General features: G+C 54.3%; 1 protein-coding gene across 4 annotated transcripts in view; it reads right to left on the reverse strand.

Annotated features, from left to right (window-relative positions):
- Positions 1-11,778: 11,778 nt before the first annotated feature.
- Positions 11,779-24,403, reverse strand: part of Srrm4 (serine/arginine repetitive matrix 4) — a 148,613-nt gene continuing 135,988 nt past the window's right edge. For 2 of the 4 annotated variants that reach the window (XM_078039042.1, XM_078039043.1), the window contains exons 10-13: positions 23,652-23,855; positions 20,355-20,465; positions 19,631-19,771; positions 11,779-17,937 (exon numbers count right to left, since the gene is read on the reverse strand). In XM_078039042.1, coding sequence (XP_077895168.1) covers positions 17,661-17,937; positions 19,631-19,771; positions 20,355-20,465; positions 23,652-23,855 — 733 coding nt within the window. In that variant the 3' untranslated portion in view covers positions 11,779-17,660. The remainder of the gene's footprint in view (positions 17,938-19,630; positions 19,772-20,354; positions 20,466-23,651; positions 23,856-24,403) is intronic. The other 2 variants (XM_078039045.1, XM_078039044.1) reach the window with 2 other exon arrangements.

Below are 24,403 nucleotides of genomic sequence, written 5' to 3' on the forward strand. Positions count from 1 at the left end.
CTGAGGGAACCGGCGACAGGGGGCGGGGCGGGGCCGGCCCGTGCAGCCTCGGCGTCCACTAGCTCCGCCCCCTCCGCCGGCCCCGCCCCCTCCCGGGTCCCAGAGCCACCTCCCCTGCAGGCCGCTCGGGCCTGGCTATTAATAACCCTTGCCTGGCTGAGGGCTCAGGTCACCCTCTGCAAATACCTTCCTGTGAGCATGTCGCATCCTGTCTACCCCCTGGGGACCTGCAGAAGGGGAAGAGCAGGCAGGAGGCCAGGGGATTCGGACACGCAGATGGCCCTAGATTGGAATCCCCACCGACAGCCTGGCCAAAGTCTGAGGGCCTCCGTGCTCCCCGAGAGGGATGAAAAAATAGAAAAGAACAGAACCAAGGAAGAGTGTCATATAGTCAAACGACACGCGTTCCATCAGGGGGCAGGGCGGCAGGGTGGCTGTGGCAGGTGTGGTCACAGGAGAACTGGGGTTTTGCTGGGGGAGGAGGCTTGGGCTCCACTCCCAATATGGCACCTGCCACGGGAATGAATAGCCACGAATGAGGGTCAGTGGGTGGAAATGACTAAGAAGAAAAGCAGGGGGTCAGAGGGGATTCCGGCTAGACCAACCCAACAGGATTCTGGGTGGTCAGGCCTCCCCTGGAGGGGGATGTGGGCTGCGGGGGGGTGGGAGCAGGTCTGGAGGCAGACCAGATCCCCAGGGCTGGGGGTTGTTGCTACCCTGACTTCCTGGGACCCTGGTGAAGCCTGGAGTTAACAAGAAAATGCACCCAGGGGCCTCCGGCAGGTCACGTTTGGTTAAGCCAAAAAAAAAAAAAAATCTCCTTCAGCTGTGACACTCCCATTATTTCCTGTGACAGGGACTTAGTGGCTGCCTCCTTCGGGGCGGGTCATCAGGATACCGGGGACATTCTCAGGCGGTGCTTAGCAGGGGATCGCACAGTGCTTTTATGTTTTCAACTCTGAGGGGTCAGTGGCTGGCTCGTGCTGGGCTCTGTCCAGGCCTTGACAAACATGAACCCATTGATCCGCCCCCACAAGCCTGTAAAGCCAGGCTCCGCCACCCCATCCCACAGAGGAGGAAACCACCATGGGAAGTGTTCAGGAGCCCCAGCCTCACGTCCTGATTTAATCGTGCTGACCATCCTCAGTACCCTCCCCAGGACAACAGCTCCCTGCTGTTCCCAAAAGAGGGGACTGATGAATCCTCCCATCTCCCACCTGTCTGTCCCCGAGGGCCATTTTCCCCCCCTGAGGGCCTCAGGGTCTCAGCTCTGCCTTCTCCACCCGAGCGGGTGGGGTGGGGGTGCCCAGGAGCCCGTGAGTCATAGGTTGAGCCATTATTTTGATATGAAGCAGCGCTGGGATGAAGCACTCTGCTAAAAATAATAGTACACAGTGACAGCAGTCGCCACCGTTGATTGCCTCGTGTGGCACTGCCGTGGGCCCCCCGAGACGCTGCACACAACCTCACCACGATGTCTTTGCTGTGGGCACCCCCCCCCTTTTGCAGGTGGGGAACAGGTGCGGAGCCTGGACACCCCCCTACCCCCGCCAGGCAGGTATGCAGCGGGCAGCCTGGATCTGCGGTGAGGGGGCCCACTGAGACCCTCTGGCTTTTTTTTTTTTCTGCATCAGGAAGAGACCCCAGGGGCGTGACATCTCCTGAGTGGGACCACTGCTGCTCCATGTGGGGTGAGCTCATCCGGCTAGAAGCTTCTGGCTGACGTCAGGGCTGGGCACAGACTCCTCCTGGGCTCTCTCTGTAATTACAGCTGGGCGGGGCGGCTGGGTTTGAAGCCAGTTATGGGGAGAATCCGGGCAGATCGAAGGCCAGAAATGGGGGCTGGGGCGGTGGCGGAGTGGGCGGGAGCCCGCATTTGTGCGCTTGGGCAGGGGCGTGTTCTGGAAGGTCCTTCCCTCCTCCCCCTCCTCCTCCCCCTCCCCCCAGGCCGCCCTCCTAAACTCCACCCTGAAACTTCCAGAAGACCCCTGTACTTGGAAGGAGACTCATCTGGAACCGGGGCGCTGGGAAGGAGAACTGAGTGTCCTTCCCAGGGGAGAAGGCGCGCAGTGCTACCCACCGTGCCCCTGGGAGTTAGAAACCGCGTTCCTTAGCAGCTGCGGGGCCCTTGCCCGGCGCTGGCTTCTCTGGTAGGCACTTTCAGTGAGTGTCTTGGCTCCTCTCCTGCTCCCCACAGCCCTGGGAGGAGGCCACTTTATTATCCCCGTTTCACAGATGAGGAAACTGAGGCTCCGTGATACGTGACTTGGTTATGTCCATGGATCTGGCTGCGGGGCAGAGCTGGGATCCAACCCTGGGTAGCTCCTGGCTGCTCAGCTCCTGCAATCCGTCATGGCTCACATTTATGGAGCACTGCCTGTATACCTTAGGAGCAACCGGTTTTGATCCTGACCTCGTTGCAGCCTTGTGGTTCAGAGAGCTGAAGCCGCTTGTCCGCGGTCACACAGCCAAAGGGACTTGGGAGTTGACAGTGGTAACTAGGATGGGGTGAGGTCGCACAGCCCCTGCCTGCAGCTCAGGACAGTGTCGAGTCTCCTCCGTGTGTATCCGGGTCAGGCCAGCTTGGGACACTGAGGACAGAGGCAGCTGCTAGTCCTGCTCGCCCGGCCACCTGGTGACCAGTCATCGAACAGATGTGGAGAGTGGTCAGTTGAGAACAGGGGCAGGCTCTGGGGAGGGGGCCTCCAGGCAGATGCTCTGGGAAAAGGACAGGGGACGGAAATAGCCACAACAATCCTCAAGGCAGACAGCCTGGGGGAGGTGACATCACCTTAGCATTCCTGAAACTAAGGCTCCAGCCCCGCAGGCAGAAGCAGCAGCGGAAGCCACACAGGTAGGCAGGGAGGGAGGGGCCGGCCAAGAAGGGGCCTGTCAGTTGCCTAAAGAGCAAGCAAGCAGGCTTCTCTCCACTCCTGCAGGAAGAGTGGACATTTCCTCTCGTCCCCAGGGGGAATTCCAGCCCCAGCCCCTCTGTACAGGGGCACGGGGCCACACCCCCAGCCCTATTTTGCACGGAGTTGCTCAGGGCCTCGCTGTTGCTGAGGTTGGCTTGGAACTCGCGATCCTCCTGCCTCGGCCTCCTGAGCACCCTCTCTGGAGGCCCCTTCCCATGCTGTGTGCCCTCCTCCTTGGCTTCTGATGAACCAGCTCCTGAGTCCTCACCCTCTGCCGCCTGCGGACCCCATTTTCCTGGTGCCTGGGTTCCCGGGACCCCGAGTTACCACACTACAGGAATCTCCCCTGCTCTCCAGGGCGGGACCCTTGGTGTGCTGTTCGGGGTGGCATCATCCCCATGGCCTGGGACACTGCAGGAGCCGCAGACCCTGGCTGAGTGGACGGTGTCCTGTGAGCGGCAGAATCTGGGCCCCACAGCCCCCCCGCAGTCTGGCCTCCTTCATCTTCCTGGTTTGCGGCCTCTGGACCCCGGTGTGCCTGAGTTTCCAGCCTGGGCCGAGTAAACAAACAGAATAAATAAACACCCGCAGTCCCCTGGGGACCAGCCCAGGCCCCGTGTCCTGTCAAGGCTGGGCTGGGTCATGGAGGCCTAACTTCCTCCTATTATTGTCTCCAACATTCCTTCCCAGGACCTGGGCTCCCGAGCCCCTCTGCAAATAACCATCAAAGAGCCGCAGTGTCGCCATAGCTCAGCCTGTGTCACAGGGCTGGGCCTGCGGGTCACCGAGGCAGCGTGAAGACACCCCCCCACCCCAAACCCTGACTCTTGGGATCAGGTCAGAAGGATTTCAGGCCCATGGCTCCGAGGAAGAGGCACGAGTTTATTGAAGGGATAGAAAAGGGGAAAGGGGACACTGTCAAGGGAAAGGGTGGGTCCCCTCAGAGAGGAGAGGGACGGCGTGCCCCTCCTGCACTCCAGTTTTATTGGGGGAATCCCAGAGAAGTTTCTAGAAAGCCCTGCCCAGGTCCATCTCTTGACTTTTGACGGACAGCAGGATGACATCCATCAGGTCCCCTCTGCTGTGACACTTCTGGGTCTCTTCGGCCTGTCATGACCGGGTCAAATTAGGACCTGTCCCTACAGATCTTAAGGTGGGTGGGGATGATCTTTACCCCCCAGTTCTGGGGTCTGGTCTGGGTGAGGGTCACAGAGTCCCCTCCTTCAAGGTAGCCTGGGTTCTTCTTATTGGCCTTTGGGCTACATGGTCCCCTGCCGATGGCAGGTTGGTGGCTGAGGGATGGACCATGTCCTGTGGGCTTAAGCCAGGCAGGGCTACAGGTAAGTCGCTTTGTAGAAAAGAAAGCAAGTCGGGCTCAGTACAGTGGGCCCAGTTTATAGAATTATGTCCTTAACTTCACGTTCCTGCCGCTCGAGCCCCTCAGTTCCCTACAGGTATCAAAGTCACTTAATCCTCACCCAGATGGCTCCAAGGTAGATGTGATTATCCCCATTTAGAGATGACAAGAACAAGGATCAGAGAGGTTAAACAACTTACCCTGCGTCACACAGCTACCAGTTCTTAACCATTCTAGGTTCCTTGAATAGCATCGTGACCCTACGGTGTTTGGGACCTAACCAGCCCACCTCCTCCCCCACCCTCTCACTGGGCCTCCTTTTCTAGAACCTTCTGCCAGACTTTCTCAGTAGAATTAACGACACCAGGAGCACATTGACCTCCGGGGCTGCGTGGGATGAGCCGTGTCCCTGTCCTAGCTGGGGTGGGCACTCGGCAGGCTCTGGGGAGCTCCTCTCTCCTGTGGGCACCCGAGGACCAGGGGCCGGGGCGCAGCTGTGGGGGAGAGGATCACCCTACCCTCCCGTCACCAAGGATGGCTGCCACCGCCCAGGGCTTTCGCGGGCTCTGCTCCTTGTTCCTGAGCAGCTCTCCTGAGACCCCTTTCATCTCCGCTTCCAGGAACCAGAGTTGGGAAAGTGATAGTGTGGGCATTTAGTGCTTAGGAAAGACGGTGTACCGTGGAGGCTAGGAACCGGAACATATCTGGGTTTGAGTCCTGTTTACTGTGCTGCTCTGGGAGAGTGACCTCACCTCTCTGAACTTCTGTCATGTGCTTTGCAAAGCAGATATGGTTATCATACCCCTAATCAATCGTTTGGATAGAAGTCCCCCCAAAGGCCTCTATGTTAAGGGTTGGTCCCTGTCTGTGGCACTGTTGGGAGATGGTGGAGACTTGGGGAGGCAGGGCCTACTGGAAGGAATGTAGGTCACTGGCTCCTTCTTGACCCTCTCTTGGCTGCCATGACATGACAACTTCCTCAGCTAGGTGCTCTCCACCGTGATGTCTCACCCATCTTAGGCCCAAAGGCGACCGGGCTGTGGGGCAAGGAGAGGGCAAACAACTACAGACTGAAACTTCTGAGGCCATGAGCCACATCAACCTTTCTTCCTTATACGTTGTTTCCATCAGGCATTTTGTCATAGCAATGGAAACCTCCTAACACGGAACCTATGCCCCCGAGTAACTGCTAGCACAGATAGTGAGGGGGACGTGGCCAGACCATGGAGGGCCTGGTGGACAGTCAGGAGGGAGATTTGCGCTGGGCACACTGGAGGCCCACTGTGCTCTTTGGGGAAGGATGGGTGCACCATGAAGACAGAGTGCAAGGGAGCTGGCTGGTGCTCATGGCTCCGGGGAAGCCAGCCGGGAGGTGTTTCCCCAGGTCCAGGTGAAAGGGCCACCTATGGGACTGTGGACCTGGGGACCTACAGAAGCAGAGTGTGCGGACGGGGCAGTTGGACGGGGGAAGAGCAGGGGCCGGTGTGTTCCTGCCTTCAGCCTCTGCACGTCCTCTGGGGTCTCGCCCAAGAGGCCAGAGATGAAGAGCAGGAAGCCACAGGCCTTGCTTCCCCGAGTCTGTGACAGTCAAGGTCACAGCGGAGTGATCCCAGGTCCCAAGGGTTTCCTGAAGGACGCGGGTTCCCTGCCTGTCCCCGGCTTCTCGCCTTCTGCTGGCTGAAGTTCCTTGTCGCTCCGGCCCCTGGCTGAGGGTCCTTCTCACCTCTCATTTTCTGTGTCTTCCCCTCCGTTGGCCGGGACACTGCCTGAGGGTGGAGGGTGGAGCCTTGGAGGATGGTTGGAGGCTGTGCCACCTGGACCTAGTACAGTGCCTGACATATAGTTTGTGGATTTTTATGGATTTTTTTTTTTTAAATCAGTGTTGTTCGCCAAACATTTCCGCTTTCTCCTTCCTCCACTCTGGACATAAGTAGGGGTAGCACTACACTTCCTGAGGCCACCGTGGCTGGGAGAAGCCTTGTAGTGAGGGACCAATAAGTTGTCACTCCCAGTTCAAAGCATTAATAGGTCTAGGGAAACCCCTGGATTCACCCAGCCTGAACCCTGTGGGGGATTTGTCTTTCCCTCTGCACCAGGATGACTAGCATCTTAGTTACCCACATGCTGATTACCCTGCTGCTCACAATGGATGCCAATGAGAGAGAAACCTTTGTTGTTTTAGAACATTGTGATTTTGGACTTCTTTGTTACTGAAGCACAACCTAACTGATTCTTCCTAATTGTGTCTCTTTGGCATCGCTTTGTGGAAAAGATTTTCAGTGCTACTGTCACTCTGAGGGTAAAGCATTCCTCTCCTTGGCTGCCAAAAGCCTGACTGGGAGAGTAGTCTGTGCTCTTCTCAGCTGGGGACATTCATAACACCTGCCACCATGAGCCCCTTATGCAGAGGGAGGTTGAGAGTTCTTTGGGAGGGGGGAGCTGGGAGGTCTACGACCTTGAAGGCCTCTCTCTTGGATTCTTCTACAGTCGAAGCAGGAACTGGTTTGGCAAGAGGAGGAGCTGGGGAGGATGCACAGAGATGGAGAAGGAGTTATAAGATAGCTCCTTTTAAGGACTGTCTTCATGTCACCTTGAATATGAGTTAGAATTAGCCTCAGCTGTGAACAACGAGGTTAAGTAGCCACAAGGAAAGTCAAGTTTATTTATCCCTAATGTTGAAGTCCAGAGATATTGTATCCACTGTAGGTCTGATGCCTCTGCCCCACAAAGCCCTGTAGAACCAGCCTAACGCTCTACCTATATTATATGAGCTCCATTTGCAGTGCCACCTAGTGAACTAGGGAGTCACTTGAGTTCCAGCCATCTCATCTGCATTCCAGCCAGCAAGAGAGTAGCAAGGAATGAAGACCACAAGACCACTCTCTTTTATAGAACTCTGTGGGAGTTAGCAGGTCCAAATTCTCATTGGCTAAAATGAGTCACATGGCCAGAGCTGGCTGCAGAGAATGCTGGGAAATGTAGTCTTTATTCTGGGTGGCTAGGAACCTAGTTGAAAAATGGGGAATTTATTAGCATGGCTGAGAGGGGAATGGATACCGGGAGGGAACTTCAAAAAACTCTGCAATATCCTGAAACAGCAAGGACAGATCGACTTAAATTTCCTAAAGGTTTAAGTTAAATTCCTTTGGAAAACTGATGAGGAATCTGTACTCCTCTGTCCCAAATGCTGATATTATCCCCTGCAAAACTGTGGGATTTCAAACAATTCACTGACCCTATGAAGCTCGAGCCGGGGAGGTGTGTGTGCATGTGTGTGTGTGTGCATGCATGTGCGTGTGTGTGTGTGTGTGTGTGTGTGTGTGTACACACCTATTTCAAACCTCGTTTCCATTTGGCACTGCGCCTCTATCTGATGTGCTTGGGGTTGTTTATTTGGGGTTTAGTTCTGAGAGTCACTTGTCAAAGGGACCTGGCGTGACACCCTGAGAAAGCACCTGACCCGTTTCCATGGCGAAGGAAAAACTGCCCTGCGTCACCTGGCTGTAGGTTGGCTGCAGCGGCAGAGCGGGTCAGGGCCCATGTTCCGGGTGGGGAGTGGACCCGTGGGTGGATCCCACCTGGGAGGACAGGGATGACCAGCACCCCTGGTCTCTCCACGGACGATCGACATGTCAGGGGGAGACGGCCAAGTTTCCTGGTGGCTCTGGATTCCTCTGAGCGGGTGAAACCCTGGAAGGGGAGGCAGGAGTGGCCCTCACTTGAGAGTGGGGTGTTCCAGGTGGTGAATGACGGCAGGACTGACTGTTGGACCTTTTGCCAAGGTGACCTGGAATCCTCCCAGAAACTCACCATGAGCTCACCCAGCCAACAGAGCCACCTGCCTCCCTTCACTCATCTTACAAGATGGATGCTTTTATTGCCTCTGTTGGAAAGTAAGGAACTTGAAGCTCAGAGAGGCTAAGTCACTGACACATAGATACACAGCCAGGCAGTAGCAGAGTCAGGCTCATCTCCAGGTCTTTCTGATCCCCCAAATCCTTGGGTTCAATTGCTTTTTTAAAAAAAATTATGGCACTTTCTAATTCCAGAGTCGGTTCTCCCACTCCTCAAATAAATAAATAAATAAACAAACAAACAAACAAATAAATAAATAAGGAACACCCAGGTTGGGCGGGTAGGGTGCCTGCGGGGGTGGGGGGTGGGGTGAGGGGAGGGGGTGGGGGGAGGGGCCCTCTGAGAAGTGCTCCCTCCCTCCTCTTTCCTAAGCCCCTTCCCTTCCTCTGCCAGCTCCTCCCCAGGGCCCAGGGTCAGCCTAGAGGTCAGGTTTTTCTGTGACACCTTTCTTGACCCTCCTCGGCTGTTTTGGGTGCTCTGTGGACTTACCCGCATCCTAGCATCCAGCGTGCACTCCGGGATGCCTATCTCTGCCTGTCTGCATCCACACAATGGGCATTAAAAGGGCATCTAAGGCCAGGTGTGGAGTTAGCACCCCTGTCATCCCAGCAACTGGGGGTGAAGGCTGAGGCAGGAGGATCCAGAGTTCAAAGCTAGCCTCAGCAATTTAGTGAGGCGCTAAGCAACTCAGTGGGACCCTGTCTCTAAATAAAACACAAAATAGGGCTGGGGATGGGGCTCAGTGGTCGAGTGCCCCTGAGTTCAATCCCTGGTAGAAAAAAAAATATATGTGAGGCCCTTGGAAGTGTGCGCTGGCAGGTAGCAGCCTGATTCTAAGCAACTCCATTTTAAAACTCTGCTTTGAAACCTGCAGTCTCACCAGGCAGCCCTACGGAGCCCTCCAATATGGCCATCAGGCATAGCCCTGACATAAATAAGCCACTTCTCCCCACCCCGACAAACTCAGAGTGACGTCTCTGTCACACATCCTTGCCCCATAAGGGGGAGAGGCAAGAAAATCAGGGTGGGGACCCCCCCCCCACCAGATGCTTTAACCTCAGGGTGAATGACGTCACTGAGAAACCGGTGGCAGCTGATAGGGATTTTGAAAGGGTGGTCAGAAGCCCCAGAATCCAGTATAAATGGAGGAGCAAATGACCAGACATTCAGCCAGCCCACACTGATGCCCTCAGGCTGGAGCTGGACTGACACCCCCCACCCTTCTCCTCTGCCTGATCCTCTGCGTTGCTCTCTCTGCTCTTGAACTCTACAGCCACATCTTGACCCTAGTGAGAGCTGCAACTTCTCCCTACAACCCTCTCCTCAGCCGGCCATCAGCGCCACCCCGAGAGAAGCCTGCCTGGGTCCCTTACCTGACCCCCCGGGGTCTGAGTGAGTGGGCATCTGCTGGACTCGGAGCCTGAGGCTTGAGACTTTGGATCTGGCCCTTGAGCTCAGCATGCAGAGGGAATGTCTGTCACGGGCCTGTCATGATTAAGTGTGTTTGCAGTGCTTAGACCTAATCTAGAAATGTTTGTTGTGGTTGGATTCTGTCCATGGCAGTGCCCAGCATTAAGGATTGTCACTTTCTTGATTCAGAACCTATAGAGTGGAATTGTATTGAGCGATTTGAGTGAACAAAGCATTGAAAAGGGCAGAAGCCCGTGGACCTTCTTTATTTTCTGCCCCTCGACTGCATAAGTCACACCTTTGCCCATCGTGACACAGCCCCTACGTTGGTGCCGGTCCTCTTGCTGGCTTTATTGATGGCAGCTTAGAGGACCCTGCTGGCATCTTAAGGACCCTCTGATTCAGGGTTCTCCAGGCTGGCTTCGGTTTGGAATGCCCCAGGGAGCCTTTAGCAGAACCAGCCGGTGACCTGAACACACAGGCAGGATCGAGATCCTCCCTTTTAACAGGTGGAGTGACTTGGCCCCAGAGAGGGCTGGATCTGCTTAGCGCTGTGCAGCAGGGGAGAATCAGCAGCGGAGGGCCCTGGCCCCTGCCTACCCTGTCACTCCCACCACTGGGCAGGTTTCTGTGGGGTGCCCCTGCGGCTGCTGAAAGTGGGGGTGTCGGATGCAGCCTGGCTCCCCTCCAACCGGCCTCGGGCAGCTACCAGTCTGGCCTGGGAGAGAGACATCTCCAGAAGCAGGTCCCCGCTCTGCAGCCAGGACAGCTGGGACAGGGAGCGGGCAGGGCACCTCTCCAAGGCCATCACTGGAAAAACAAACACTCGGATTCCTGTAACTGAGGGCCAGGGCAGGAGACTGGCCTCTCCGTGAGTCACTCAGAGGCAGCTGACGTCAGCCACAGGGACAGCCTCCCGGCTGCTACGCTTCTCTGGGAAGGAAAAAAGTGATCCGAGCCCTTATGGAGGGTGAGGTCTGAGTTAGGGGTGCACACACCTCAGGGGCAAAGAGGTGCAGCAGAAATGGGCTTGGTGGCCGCCGACTTGGGTCCGCCATGGGGTCCTGCCTCTGTGAGCCTCAACTTGGTCTTCTGTCCTATGGAGCGACCTCGGCTATGGAAATGAGATGTTGCTGCTGCACATGGCACCTGATAACCCATCCCTAAGAGGTTCTTTTTATTCTTAATTAGTGTTATTGAATGACGAGGCGTCAGGAGAAGACACTGGTTGTGGCTTTTGGAGAGAAGTCAGCGTGGAGGGGGAGGGGGAGAGGGAGGGGGAGGGGGAGGGGGGTGCACAGCCATGCGTTTTCCAAGGGAGTGGTCCCACCCGAGTAGTCCGCAAGGCAGATTTCCATGGGGCAGGATGCCTGGCCCAAAGAGGTTGGTCACCTGTGTTGTCCCATCTTTCTCCCAGCTCAGGTGTGGGCGGGGCTATGTGGTAGATGAGGGGCTGGGGCAACCCCCCAGCAACCCCACCCCCCACCCCCGGGGGGGGGGGAGATGGAGGTGAGGCCACACCATCGTCCCTGTGTGGGCGTGCACGTATCCTTGGAATTCAGTGTTTCAAAAGACAAGCCCAAGCTCTGGGTATTTCAAAACTGAAAAAGATTTTACCTAAGACCTCAGGTTCTCTTGGCATATTGGGAAATTCGGCTGCATGAGCTGAGATTCCTACCTGCCCTCAACAATATAGCCTCATCTCCACTCCCCTGGCCTGCCTGGCCCCCGGGTGTTTCAGACTCCTGTCCTGGACAGGAAGAAACATTTCGATTCTACACGGAGGACGTGCCCCCTATTGCTCCAGGTGGGTGACTTTGTGCTGTGGACAGGAACCCACTCCTGCCGCTCAGGTTAGGGTTAGGAAATGGTGACTTCATTCACTGACATCCTTAAATGCTTCCCAAGGGCCATTTGTTTTAAAAAAGCTCCGACCTCACTTATTTCCCTTAGTATCGCAAAAGGGTCACTATCGTCCCATTTCACAGATGAGCAGACATGGAGATCCTAATGCCTCCCTCACAGGGTTGTGTGGAAGGCGAAGGTAAGGTGTTCACGATGATTTCTGGGGGTAATGCCTTCGGGTACATGCAAAACCCGAGTGCTTTTAGGTCTGTCTGCAGGTTCACGTGCAATGACAGGCAGTAGGAGCCGTGGAAGAGCCCCTATCTGCCTGTCTGTCTCCCTCCTCTCTGCTTCTGGCCACCCCCGCGGGACAGAGGACACTGGCGGACATGAGAACACCATACCATGGACCTTTAATTAGAACACAGACATGTTCCATACAGACTGAAAACCGGCAACCCGGGGAGGGTGGGCCTAGTTGTAGAGACCAGAAATCAAGCAAGCCGTGGCCACTGTGTCGCCGGGCAGAGGACAGGGTCCCAGGACGCCGGAGGACACAGCAGTGTCTTTCCCTCTGAGGCGGACACTCAGGGCATTGCTGGTCAGGCTGGGCTGGTCTGGGGATGGCTCCTCTGGTTCGGTGTTTTCCAGGTGGGAGTCTCAGCCCCAGAGTAGAGAAATGGGCTTCAGGTGTACCGAGTCCCCTGGGCCAGGGTGGTGGGTTCTGCTAGGTCCTTGGCCAGCGGACACTTGGACAAAACCAAGGGGTGTGACAGAAGTGAGACAAAAGTCCCCACCCCCGCCCCCAGAAAGAGCTTCCAAGGGGACGAGGGGCACCGCCAGCCCCATCTCGAGCTCCAGGGAGCTTGGGCACAACACTCCCCCTTCCCAGGCCTCAGTTTTCTCATCTGAAAAGTGGTACTCGGCCCTCCGTCACCGGCTTCCTTGAATGATGGTTCAAAACAAGGTCTGACCACCCACGGGGGTAAAATGCAGGGCCGGGCCAAACCACCTTGGTCTCTCCTGGGATGACTGTGGACCATTAGGCTTGGAGAGAAGTTCAAGGTAACAACAGAGGACTGGAACTCAAGTCACGGGAGTTATCAAGGGGACGACACCTCGCGGTCTCCCATAGTTGGCACCGGAACTCGGCTATCATGACCTCCCCCAGCAGATGAAGTCCACACCCCACCTTGCTGTTCCCGTCCTTGGTCGCTGCCCTTCAACCTACGGCAGAAGACCCAGGGACAAAAATTCCAACAGGAAGCTGTCCTCCGTGTCAGAGCCAGAACTCTCTCTCCCCCCACCCTGCCAGGAACGCTCAGGCCAATTCCCATTTTACAGATGACAAGACTGAGGCCCGAGGCCCATTCCCTTCCATGCACACAGACACAAGGGCGAGAGGAGCACAGAGAAATGGGACGCCAGTCTCTTTGGCTCGGCTCCTTCCAAGATGAGGCGGAGTATAGCTTCTCTTGGCTACAGACCCGGGCCGACCGTTTTCATTCTCTCCACTTTTAGTTTTCAAGGAGCTGTGACTGTTTCAGAGAAGTTGGTTCCCGGGGGAAGGCATCTGATTCCTCAATGAATTTCCATCGGAATGAGGTTTTTTTCCTGGAGATAACCGGTGTCTTAGTTCCATTTGGAGCTTAATTGCTATGGCCGGAGCCTCCGTTGCTGCCAATTCCAATTTGTTCGGTGAGTCTCGAACTCGTTACCTGGGTGAGACGGCGCTGCGGCGGCCCGCGGCGTCTCCGGAGCGCAGAGACGGAGGGATTCTTGGGAAGAGGTGGCCTCGCTCCTGTCCCCATCCCGACACCGCTCAATAAATAGCAAATAAATTATTAAATAAGCCATGTTCCAAGGAGGGGGTCCCTATCATGGTATTTACAATGCAAAACAAAGACCACCAAACAAACAGAAAACAGAAACACTCAAAAAACCCAAATGTGTAAAGCAACACAAATCAGCCACAGGGAGAGGGAGGGTGTCCATGACACGGATTCCTTGGTGGAAGAGTGAGGGGGAGGGGTTTTGATCGATCCTTGCTCTGGGTTGTATCAGTGTCTCAGCGGGATTGACTGGGCCACTGGAGAGGGAGGCATGGTTTAGGATTAGTACTTGGATGTGATTTTATTATCAGACCAAATGCCCTATTGAGCTGGAGGGGGAAGAAGAGAGACTCAAGCGCACGGGGGACTCTTTTGGATATTTGTGGCAAGAAGACAACAGAAGAAAAGATGGAGGCTGGGTTAGGGGGAAAAAAAGAGGGTCTTTCTGTCATTTTGGGGAACCTCTCCCAAACTGGACCTCTTGGGAAAGAGAATGGGTCTGAGCCAAGGAAAGACGGAGCCCCTGATGTCTTTCCAACATCTCCACTTTATTCTGCTTCTGGAAGGCAAAAGAAGGAAACTTCTTGGAGATTCCTTCCACATAGGGAGCACACCGAGACGGGATGGGTGAGCACGGTCCCCGCTGGGGGCTCTCCCTAACTAACTGAAGGGGATTCCAATTTGGCTTCTCAGTCTTTACCTCTCGTGACTGAGAACCTCCTGTTCCGTCTCAGCGTGGGTGAGACTGTGTCTGGCTTTGGAGACCCTCCCAGGCCTCGGGGCAACATCTCCCAAACTCCACCACCGAGGTGGGAACTTGGGCACAGGGAAAGCAAGCCACCTGCCCAGTTCCACTTACCTAGGGCACATCTTCACGGGAGGGTCAAAAGAACTGGGGGGCAGGAAGCTTGACCTGCACGGCACCCCCCTCTCATTTTGGGTATCGGCTTTGAGCTACATCGTCACTGTGAGTGGCTTTCAAACACTAAGTCCTATTTCCTGGGAGCAGAAGATATTGACAATGAAGAGCCAACATAGGTCCAGTAACACCAGGAACCCATGGTTCTCCCAGGACAGAGAGAGAGAGAGAGAGAGAGAGAGAGAGAGAGAGAGAGAGAGATGGATTCCCTCCTCCCGACCCACAGGGGCATCTAGGAAATCTTCTTGCCAACTCGCCCCAGGGTAGGGGGCTCCCTTGCTTGGGGTGGAGCGGAGTAGTCACATTGCCAGGGAAACAACCAAGAATGTTGCAAAAGTTGCAAGAACCCACAGCTGGCCCAGGCAGGCTGGCAGTCACAGGCAGGAGCAGGGCCTTCAGAAAGGGCAGGCGCCTCTCCAGCCAGCAGCCAGAAGGTACTGCCAGCTGGTCACAGAGGCAGGACTGATGAAGGTCTCTGGATCTAGTTCCCAGGATGGGCTCAGAAATGACCTTCTTGAGGAACATCTGGCTTTGCCCTTCATCTCGTTTTATTCTCAAATTCCAGAAATCGGTTTGCGTCCTCCCCCAATAGCAACAGCAAGAGGTCACAGAAAAAGGTTATTGCTGTGGGTCTCTCTCTCTCTCTCTCTCTCTCTCTCTCTCTCTCTCTCTTTCTCGATGGCTGGTACCTCTTGACCAGGCTGCCTGTGTCCACTGCAGACCAAACAGGGCAGCTTTCGAATCTCAGCAGAGAGGGGAAATGAGGGACTTAGCACAGAACCATGTGGAACGTGGGTGAAACCACTTAGGTGCGTTCAGAGAAGGCAGTGGGTGACCTGTGCCCCCCCCCCCACAGTGAGGTCAAGATGAGCAACTCCTCTGCCCTCGGGGCAGCTCAGTCCTGCCTGATTCTTGTGGTGTGAGCGCCACTTCACACCTCAACAATCCAGGCGCTGTGCCAGTACTGAACCATCTCCTCCACCGCCCCCACAGGCCAGGTGACAGTCGGTGCTCAGCTGGAACCCGACCCACCTAGAGATGGCGCATCTGTCTCTCCAGCTGGGGAGCCTCCCTAGGGATTTCAACTTTGTGCATCTTTGACTGACATGCTAATTTGGAGTCCAGCCCCCAATCCAAGCTGTGACCCAGTGAGTGAACCCTGAGCCCCTTGGCTATTTTCACTGCTAACTCTGTGGGGCAGCTGGTGGGCAGGGGGCTGGGACACGGGGCCTGGACCTCACTGCTCTCAGGCTCAGTAATGATCTCGGGACTGGTGAGTCCAATCTGGGTCAACTCCAGATGGTCTTGGCTTAGAGCTTTTTGGAGAAAAGGCCAACATCCCATCCCCCCCCCCAAGTCACATCCATTGAAACACAAAAATAATGGAGACAGCCCCCTCCCCAAACACACACACACACACACACATACACACACACACACACACTCACACTCTCTCTTCATATAAATAAATAAATAGTTAAATAATTAAATACTGCTAATGGTAAGAAACAAAAGGATGGTCATATAAATAAATAAATAAAACATAAATAAAATAAATAAGAGGTTTGCTTAGGAGCCCCAGGTGGAACGGTCCCCTAGAGTTGTCCGAATGAAGACAGTGGACAGGCAGCTCTTGGGGGCCCTTGTAGCTGTCCCTCCAGGCAGGTTTGGTGGCTCTGGGAAGCTTTTATCCCAGGCAGGGAGACTGGAGTGAGGTCTAGGTCCTGGGCGAGGAAGAGGGTTATTTACAGCTTCTGTACATGCCCTCCCAGGGCACCTGCCCCTGTCCTGGGCACCTGCCCCTGTCCTGGGCACCTGCCATCCGGCCTTCTGTGGTGATGGCGTTGGTGTGGATGAGGCCTGGTGGGCAGGGCTCTGCTCTGGGCCAGAGGCCACGGTGGTGGGCAGGCTGGGTGGTCCACGCTGCCTTGCTCTTCTCTCCTGATGGAGGGAGGATTTTGAGGGTGGTTGCCGGGTGGTCGCTGGCCCCTGTGTTGCTGCGGTGGGGAAGACTGGGGAGGGGGAGGTCACTCCTGCCTTGGGTGGGGAGGATCCAGAAAGGCCGATCTCGCTTCCCCACACATGTCCCCTCGGGCTGCTGTTGCCACCACAAACTTGAAATTCACCCACAAGCCTCCGGAAAGCCAGGCAGCTGGTGAGGGGGATGCCCAGGAGGTTATTTTAAGGCGCTTCGCCCTGGCCTCCTGCTCCTGGGACCGTCTGTGGTTGAAACAGCTGGTGGTATTTGTGCGGCAGAGGGCAGCTGACCCTGGCTGCCCGGCCCTGGGCTGGGGGGATGATGGGGTGAGGGCAGAAAATCAGGTGGAGCTTTCCCAAGTTCCCAAGGAACCTCAGAAGCTAGAAGCAGCCCTGGAGCCCCTTCCTTGCCTGCAGACTCTCTGGATCTGGGTCTTTCTCCCCGAGGCTTAACTGAGGTGCTCATCCTGGCAAACTTCCTGAGAGGCTTAGGCTAAAGGGTGGGTGGGTGCGCGGGTGCCAGGCTGACCTGGGTAGGATCCAGGGTGTGGCAGCCTGGGCAGTGGGGAGGGGGCAGGCAGGCGCCAGCCAGAGGGCAAGGCCAGACTGGCTGGCGCTGGGGGCTGGCAGCTAGCCACAGCCCTGGGGAATGCTCAGCAGATGGTCCCGTGGAATTCGGTTGGTGCCAGCTAGATTTGGGCAGTGGGGCTGTGCCACTGTCTTCTCTCCTGGGGAGCCACAGGGCCCTGGTGCACAGTCAGAAGGCATTTTGTGTCAGGCAAAGAGTACCTTACCCAAAGGCATGGGGCGGGGCCACCTGGTAGCAGGAACCTGCAGGGCTCCTTCCCCTGACCCTGCAGAGATGCTGGGGACAGCAGGTGAGCCTTGCGTTTTGGCTTCTATGTTTGTAACCAGAGATCACATCTCCCATCTCCTGACACCTCCCATCAGCTCCAGTATCTGTGTCCCCGACTTGGGCATGTTTCTCTCTCTTCCGGCCTTTGCCTGCTGGGGGAGATTAAAGGACTGCTCTCTTGTTGGGGACCTCAAGGGCTCTCGGTGTTCTCTCTCACCTCTCTCCTACCTGGGGGTCCATAAAAGTACAGCTGTGAAACGGAATGAAAGGAGACTGAGGGCAGGTGGGACCCATTCCCCTTGACTTTCTGAATGCATCCCGTGAGCAGAACTGTTGCCATGTTATCCTGGCCAGGATCCACATTTCCAGTCCTGGACTCGTGGATTCTCCCAAAACCTTAAAGGTTGTTTTGTTTTGTTTGTTTTTTGGTATGTGCCAAAAATGCCATGGTTCCTTCCATGTGCCCAGGCCTGAGTGAGCCCCAGGATGGTGCTGGTAGAGGCTCCTAGCAGCTTGACATAGACGGGGAAGCCCGGTAACCCTCTTTTCTTCCTCTCTAGGAAAGCAGGAAGGACAGGATCCGGGAGACCTCAGTGTCTGTCACCGGGGAGAAGGCAGGGAGGGCAGGCAGTAGGGGAGGCTGGCAGAGCCAAAGGGGTTCCCGTGGGCAGCTGGCTCAAGAGAGGGCCCTTGCTTAGCGCCTCGTGCTGGAGTAGCTGCCTGCTGAGCTGTAGCTGCGGCTCCTGCTCCGGGAGCCCAGGCTGGGGCTGCGCCCACTGGAGCTGCTACTGGTGCCGGTCCTGCTGCGGCTCCGACTTCGACTCCGGCTCCGGCTCTGACTTCGGCTTCGGCTCCGGGAGTAGCTGCGGCTGGCTGAGCGGCTGCTACTGCTGTACCAGGAGGCGGTGCTGCTGAGGCTGCTGGGTGAAGAAGGGCTGGGCCGGTAGTAGGGGATGGGGCGTTTCCGGGCACTGCGGAGACCCCAGAGAGCAGGCAAGGGTTAGACTCCCAGCCTCAACCAGGCAGCCCCAGTCTTGTCCCCAGGAAAGAGAGAACTTTTGCATGCATCACCCCCTCGGGAGAAAAACCCATCCACCCACCCACCAAACCACCCTCAACTCCTTTCCACTTGCAGTCTTGAGAACACCAGGGACTAAGTCTCATCTTAGCAGCACTAGGTCTTGAAAAGTGATCATGTCACTCTTTAAAAAAAAATAATAATAATAATGATTTTCACAAAGCAAGCGTGGGCTCAGAGCCTCCAGCTGGTAACACAATTTCTACATCTAAACTTCGACTGCAGTTTTGTTTCGCTATTTTTTACTTTTACTAGAACCTTCTATTTCTAGTAGTTTCTATTTCTAGACAAGAGAGGCTGATTTTCCATTTACTGTAGTGGTTGTCAAGTTTCTTTTTGAAATGAAGTTGGGGGCCTCTGAAAAGAGGCACAATATTATTTAAAGGAAATTAAGCAAACAATGTTACAGTTAATAAGGGGGGGCAAGATGGTAAAGATGGGACAGGTGGCCCACGTTTGGGACACACTGAAGGGATCAATCAAAATGGGTTATTTGGAGTTGACTAAGGAAAACAGATGGCCTTTTCGAATGCCACTGGTTTGATCTCAGTTGCCTTCCAGTTGACCCGAAGGACATCTTTAGCAAGGGAATCCCCAAGAGTTGAAGCAGGTGCTCTGTGGAATCTTTGAGAAAGGGATTCAGGCATCCTGGCCTTACTGCCTGGGGCCCCTCTTCTTCTTCTCCTCCACATCATCTCCAGGGAGGACACACTGGACCATCAACAACCCTGCTGCCCTGAGGGTCTCTGGATTGAGCTGATGTTTGGAAAGTCAACCCAACTTTAGGGCAGGCTTCAGCCATTCTCCAAGGTTTCAAGGTCCGAGAAATTTACTTCCACTCAGACATCGTGCCTCTCCGAGATCGTCCCTGTGACAGGTGACCCTGTCCACCTATTCTGACCATTCAGTCGATAACAGTAAGGGCACAGTGTGGTCTGCATTTCACTTCACAGAGTTCATTCGCATCTTTTCATTTCACTTCATCCTGCGGACATTCCCGGGAGTTACTTCCTCCCATATGAAGGGTCAGGAGAGGTGAGGAGATAGAGGTCCAGCCAGGATTCAACTCCAAATCCCCCGTTCCTCCCTTGACCCATCGCGATCCCATCCTTCTAAGTCCTTTCCACACCTAATCACCTATAGGAGTATTTAAATCTGGCATCTGAGTATGTAGGTCCGAGGTTGAAGGTCTTCCTCTACTGCCCCAGCAGATCCACCACCAGGCCCACGTCCTGGCCTATGACTTGGGCCTCCATTGGGCCAAACCCTTCTCCCTTCCGCAGCCCGCATCTCCCACCCCAGAGTTGGCACCCAGGTCCAGCCACACCCAGGCCACACCCCCTATTATCAGGATGGCCCCACCCCTTTCCTATGGCCACACCCTAACCCCGCCCACATGGCTCCACGTCTCGCCCCTTGCAGACCCCCCCCCCTGCCCCGCAGGGTGGACCTGGAGATGACTCTGCCCCCAGGAGGGTGTCCCTGGGCTCCCACAGTTCTGCAGTCCCGGCGCCACACAGGCAGGAGAGTCTGGGGTCCCACCAGTTGGGAATGGTGAGGGTGGACACCCGTCCTCCGGGCCTCACCTTGTTATCCTCCGGGCCTCCAGGTGGCTCGGAGAGTCTCTCCGGCGCTTCCTCATGGGCGAGTAGGATCGACGTCTTCGACGCGCTCGCTCGCGCTCCCGCTGCCGCGAGTCCTTCTCGCTGTACTTGGGGTCCCGCTCCCTGAAGGGTGGCGGGGTGAGTGCATGGAGAGGGGACACTCACGTCCTCTTCTTTCCCCTCCCCTCCGCCCTACTGGGACAGAGATGGGCCCAGGGAGGACCACCCGGCTGTGGGGAGAGTCTGCGTGGGCGAGCCCCGTGGGCGGAGCTGGCCTTGGCTTTTGGGGGTCCTTGGGGGTGGGCATTACAGAGGCACCAGCGCTGCAGGGGTGAGCGGCCTTGATGCATGGGTAAGAAGTGGGGCTTAGAATCCCCGGGCCAGCCCAGGGAGTGCTGGGTGGGCCAGGAGAATGAGGACGGGTGTCCAATGTGGCCGTGGGGTTGGGTGGGGTGCTGTGGCTAGGACACGGGTGTTTGGGTTGTCCACTCTGATTGGACAGATAACTGCAAGAACACTGAATTAATTCCCCGTCTCTACCTCTGCAGGGTCGAGGATGGAGGACTAGGTGGAGGACCAGGTAGGGCAGGGCTCCGGAGGCAGCCTGGGCAGCAGGGCAGAGGCGACGACCCTAGCAAAGGGGTGTGGCGAGGAGGCGGGGCCTGACCCAGGAGGCGGGGCCTCACTCTGGAGGCGGGGCCTGTACCTGCTGGGGCTGTAGCGGGAGTAGCTGGGGCTGCGGCGGGATCGAGAGCTTCTGCTAGGCGGGCTCCTCTTGCCAGACTTGGAGGAATAGCTGGGAGAGCGGGAGTAGGACCTGGGAAGAGGGAACAGCTCCTAAGGAGCCTGCTAAGCGTGTGCGAGGGTTGTATGGATGTCTGCCGTTTTATTCACCTAGTCCTCAGGCAATGACTTTGTTTTCCCCCAACACATACTTCCCTGGAGGCCAAGCAGAGGAACCAGGTCCTTAGCAGAGAATGAAATTCCACCACCTTTGGGTGGTTAAAAATAATATGGGTGGTTATTGAATGAATGAATGCTTATTATCCTGGCTACTTATTAGCTGTGTGACCTTGGGCAGGTGATTTCACTTCTCTGGACCTCTGTTTTCTCATCTCTAAGATAGGGGCAATAATAGCACTTACCCTGTGAAGTTGCAAATCAAATGAGTAAATTCGGGTGAATCACTTAGCATGTTGGTGTGTATGCGAAATGTCGATTAGCCAACAGGTGAAATGTTAACTGTGATTATTATGTATTTCATTATGGACCAGACATTGAACTAGTGCTTTGTGTGTATCTCATTTAATCCTCAACATAATCTAGGACTAGGTATTGTTTTCAATCCTATTTTATAGATTGGGGTGGGGGGAGACAGAAACACAGAGATGTAATACAATGGCTCAGGATCATACAGCTGGTAGAGGGCATGAATCTAGGTGTATTTGGTTCCAAGATGCTCTTGACTTCTGTAGACTACTGTAGTCCTCTCTTGTCATGGTTTTAGTTGCCCACAATCAACCATGGAGTGAATTTTCCACCATTGAGTGTAAAATTCCAGAAATAAACAATCATAATTTCTGAGTTGCATGCCATTCTGAGTCATGATGAAATCTCTTGCTATTCTGCTCCAGGTTACCAAGGAAGTGAACCCTATTTGCCCAGAGCATCCAAGCTGTATATGCTACCCATCTCTTGGGGGCCATCTCACCATCAGATCCACTATCCTGGTACTACAGAGGCTGTGTTCAAGGAATCCCCAAGTCTACTTCATAAAGACCCATGAGTGAGAGAGGGGTGATGTTGGCATTTTGGTATATGCCAAAGAGAAGCTGTAAAGTGCTTCCGATAAGTGAGAAGATGCATGTTCTTGACTTAATAAGCAAAGGAAAAAAAAATCAGATGCTGAGTAAGTTAAGACCTATGGTAAGGACAAATCTTCTCCGTGAAATTGTGAAAAAAGGAAAAAGACATTCATGCTAGTTTTGTTCTTGCACCTTAAACTGCAAAAGTTACTACCACAGTGCATGAGAAGTGCTTAGTTAAATGGAAAAGTTCTTTCATTATAGTATTTGATTTTTTTCTGTAGTGGTGGGAGTTCACTGGGGGTCTTGGAATATATCTCTCGTGGACAGGGGAAAAATGCTCTATATGATTGTTCATTCAAATTGCAAACCTTATGCTACTTTCAGTCTTCTCTCCTCTCTGCAGATGCCTCCCACATTTTACTTATTTGGTACTGGGATTGAACTCAGGGATACTCTTCTGATGAATCTTATCCCCAGCCCTTTTCATTTTTTATTTTGAGACAGGGTATTCCTAAGTCACTGAGGCTGGTCTTGAACTTGTGGTCCTTCTTCCTCAGTCTACTCAGTTGCTGGGATTACAGGTGTTAGGCATGACGGTAGATGCCTCCCACCTTTGCAGAGTATTGTGAGGAAGAAACAGCTCATTCAATCTCAGTGCCTTGAGCCAATGCTCAGCTCTGGCCCCTGAAAATTGTTTTTGCCATCTTGACTTTTGTTCATTGAGAAATATTATCAGAAAGTGTTAACCTAGTCATCTGTAGCCAAGATTAAACTCATTGTTTCAGGTGCCTTCTGTTGATGACAAGGGATACTAATTTTCTGTTTTAGTCAAGGAGTGGAGGTAAAACAGATGGTGGGCACCTGGCAAGGACCTTGTCAGGCATTTCCATCCACAGTGCCTTAAAGTGTCCCTTTCCTGTGGAGTCACATGAGTCATTTTTCATAGACTTAAAATCAGAAATAGCAACTGGTTCTATTATTATTAGTATTTTGGTTAACAATGTAGCAATTAATAGAGCAATTTCTCTTTGTTTACCAGGGAGCTCCGGGGTCATGTTTGCAGCACCCCTCCATAACTACTATGCACAACATCTTAGGGACTTAAACTTTCTCTTGACTTGATTTTTGTATTGTTCTCCTAAATTTTCCTTTTAGGCCAAAGGTCTTGCCACCTTTTGGGGAATGGAGTGGTCTTGAAATAACCAAGTCAGTCACTGGTGTCCTGGTTACCCAGTTCCAGAAGAGGAATAATTGGCTTTCTGCTGGCTCCCAGAACCCGAGGGAAGCTGCACCCCATGAAGCCATGGGTTGGTGAGATGGGATGGAATCTTCTAGTTCTTGAGATCTCATGCTGGTACATTCTGTTACATTATTATCCCACATGAGATAATCAAGCAGTTACCAATGGTTATTGAAATTGGGAGGTAGAATGCGAAACAGCCATGCTATTTTTCTGTCTGTATCCTAATCACCATGGTGTGACTTTACACCTCTGCATGCTAGGAGGAACATCCATGCACTGGACTGGTCTTAGGACTTGCTCTGGCCAATAGAATAGCAGAAGGGGTGTCATGTCTCTTTTTAGCCTAGGACTCAAGAAGCCTTGTACACCTTTGCTCTTTCTCACAGAGCCTTCCATCACCATGTGAACAGGCAGGCAGGCAGGCCTGCTGGTGGTCAAGAGGCAACATAGAGTAGGGACAGTTATTATGGGGCTATCCCCCAATTCAGCCAGCCTTCGGCCAACCCACCAGGTAACCAAAGAAATGCAATAGGGCCCAGGGAGAGCAAAAGAACCAGCTTGCTGAGCCCAGCCCCAGGGGCTGATCCATAGAACCAGGAACTGAGTATACATTTGAGGATGCTAAGTATAGCATTTTAAGGATGCTAAGTTCAGGGATAATTTTTTATGCAGCAGAAGCTAACTGATACACATTAGCTCATCCTCATGCCAGTTGCAACAATGACAGCTCATATTCCATTATATTCTGGTACATTCTGAGAGCTTGATAGTTCTCAGAACAGTCCATTCTTTCATTTTGCAGATGAGAAAACGGAGACTCAGCTGGTGATGGGTAGGCTGGTATCTGAACTCAACTGTTTCCTATTCCCCGGGGGTCAAAGGAAATTTCTAGTTATCTTCACTCACCGCCAAGGAGGAAAGTGTGGCAGAGCGAAGGTCAAACCTCACTCACCTTTTTTCAGAGGAGGTGGATCGGCTCCGGGTGTACCTGGGGGAGGCCCTGGGGTTTGGGGACCGGGAAGAGAGACTGGAGGACCGGGTGCTGGCGTAGGAGGAGCTACGGGAGCACTCCTTCATGGGGGAGCTGCGGGCTGTGGAGGGGACCAAGCTGGACTTCTTCACCTCCACACATTCCAGACAGGGCGACTGAAATCCTCTGTGGAAGAAAAACGTCTTTGGTCACACCGCTGCCTGCCCCCAGGGCATCTTGATCCATGGCCCCGCCCCTAGCTTTGCCTGGCCTGGTGGGGGGGGAGGTTCTCTTAGAACCTTCTTTACCTTCTCCCCTCCTGAAAAGACTTGCCAGGTGACAGATGTTCGAGGAGCAGAGATAGAAGGTGTGGAGCACATATCACTGCGGCCACTTGGGCATATGCTAGTATCCTGGGAGGTCACCCAGCTTGGGCACCGGTGCTAAGTGACATCAAATCACATGGTGAGAGGTTTATTTTCCTCCTTATCTTTGTCAGTCCCTCAGATTATGTGGATGAGAAAGACCAGGCTAGGTGCGAGTGGGTTTTTAACACCTCTCCAACACTTTGTGATCTCCCCAAGAGAGAGCAGCAGGCATCAGTCGGGCTCAGAGCCTGGGGCAGACGACTGTAACTCACTGGGATTAAATACATTGTTCCAATCACCTTCAACTAGAATTAAATACAGGGTTTCAATTGTGTATATTTTTATAGGTGCCCTCTATAGGACAAG

The sequence above is a fragment of the Ictidomys tridecemlineatus genome, chromosome 2, assembly GCF_052094955.1.
Source record: "Ictidomys tridecemlineatus isolate mIctTri1 chromosome 2, mIctTri1.hap1, whole genome shotgun sequence".
NCBI lineage: Eukaryota > Metazoa > Chordata > Mammalia > Rodentia > Sciuridae > Ictidomys > Ictidomys tridecemlineatus.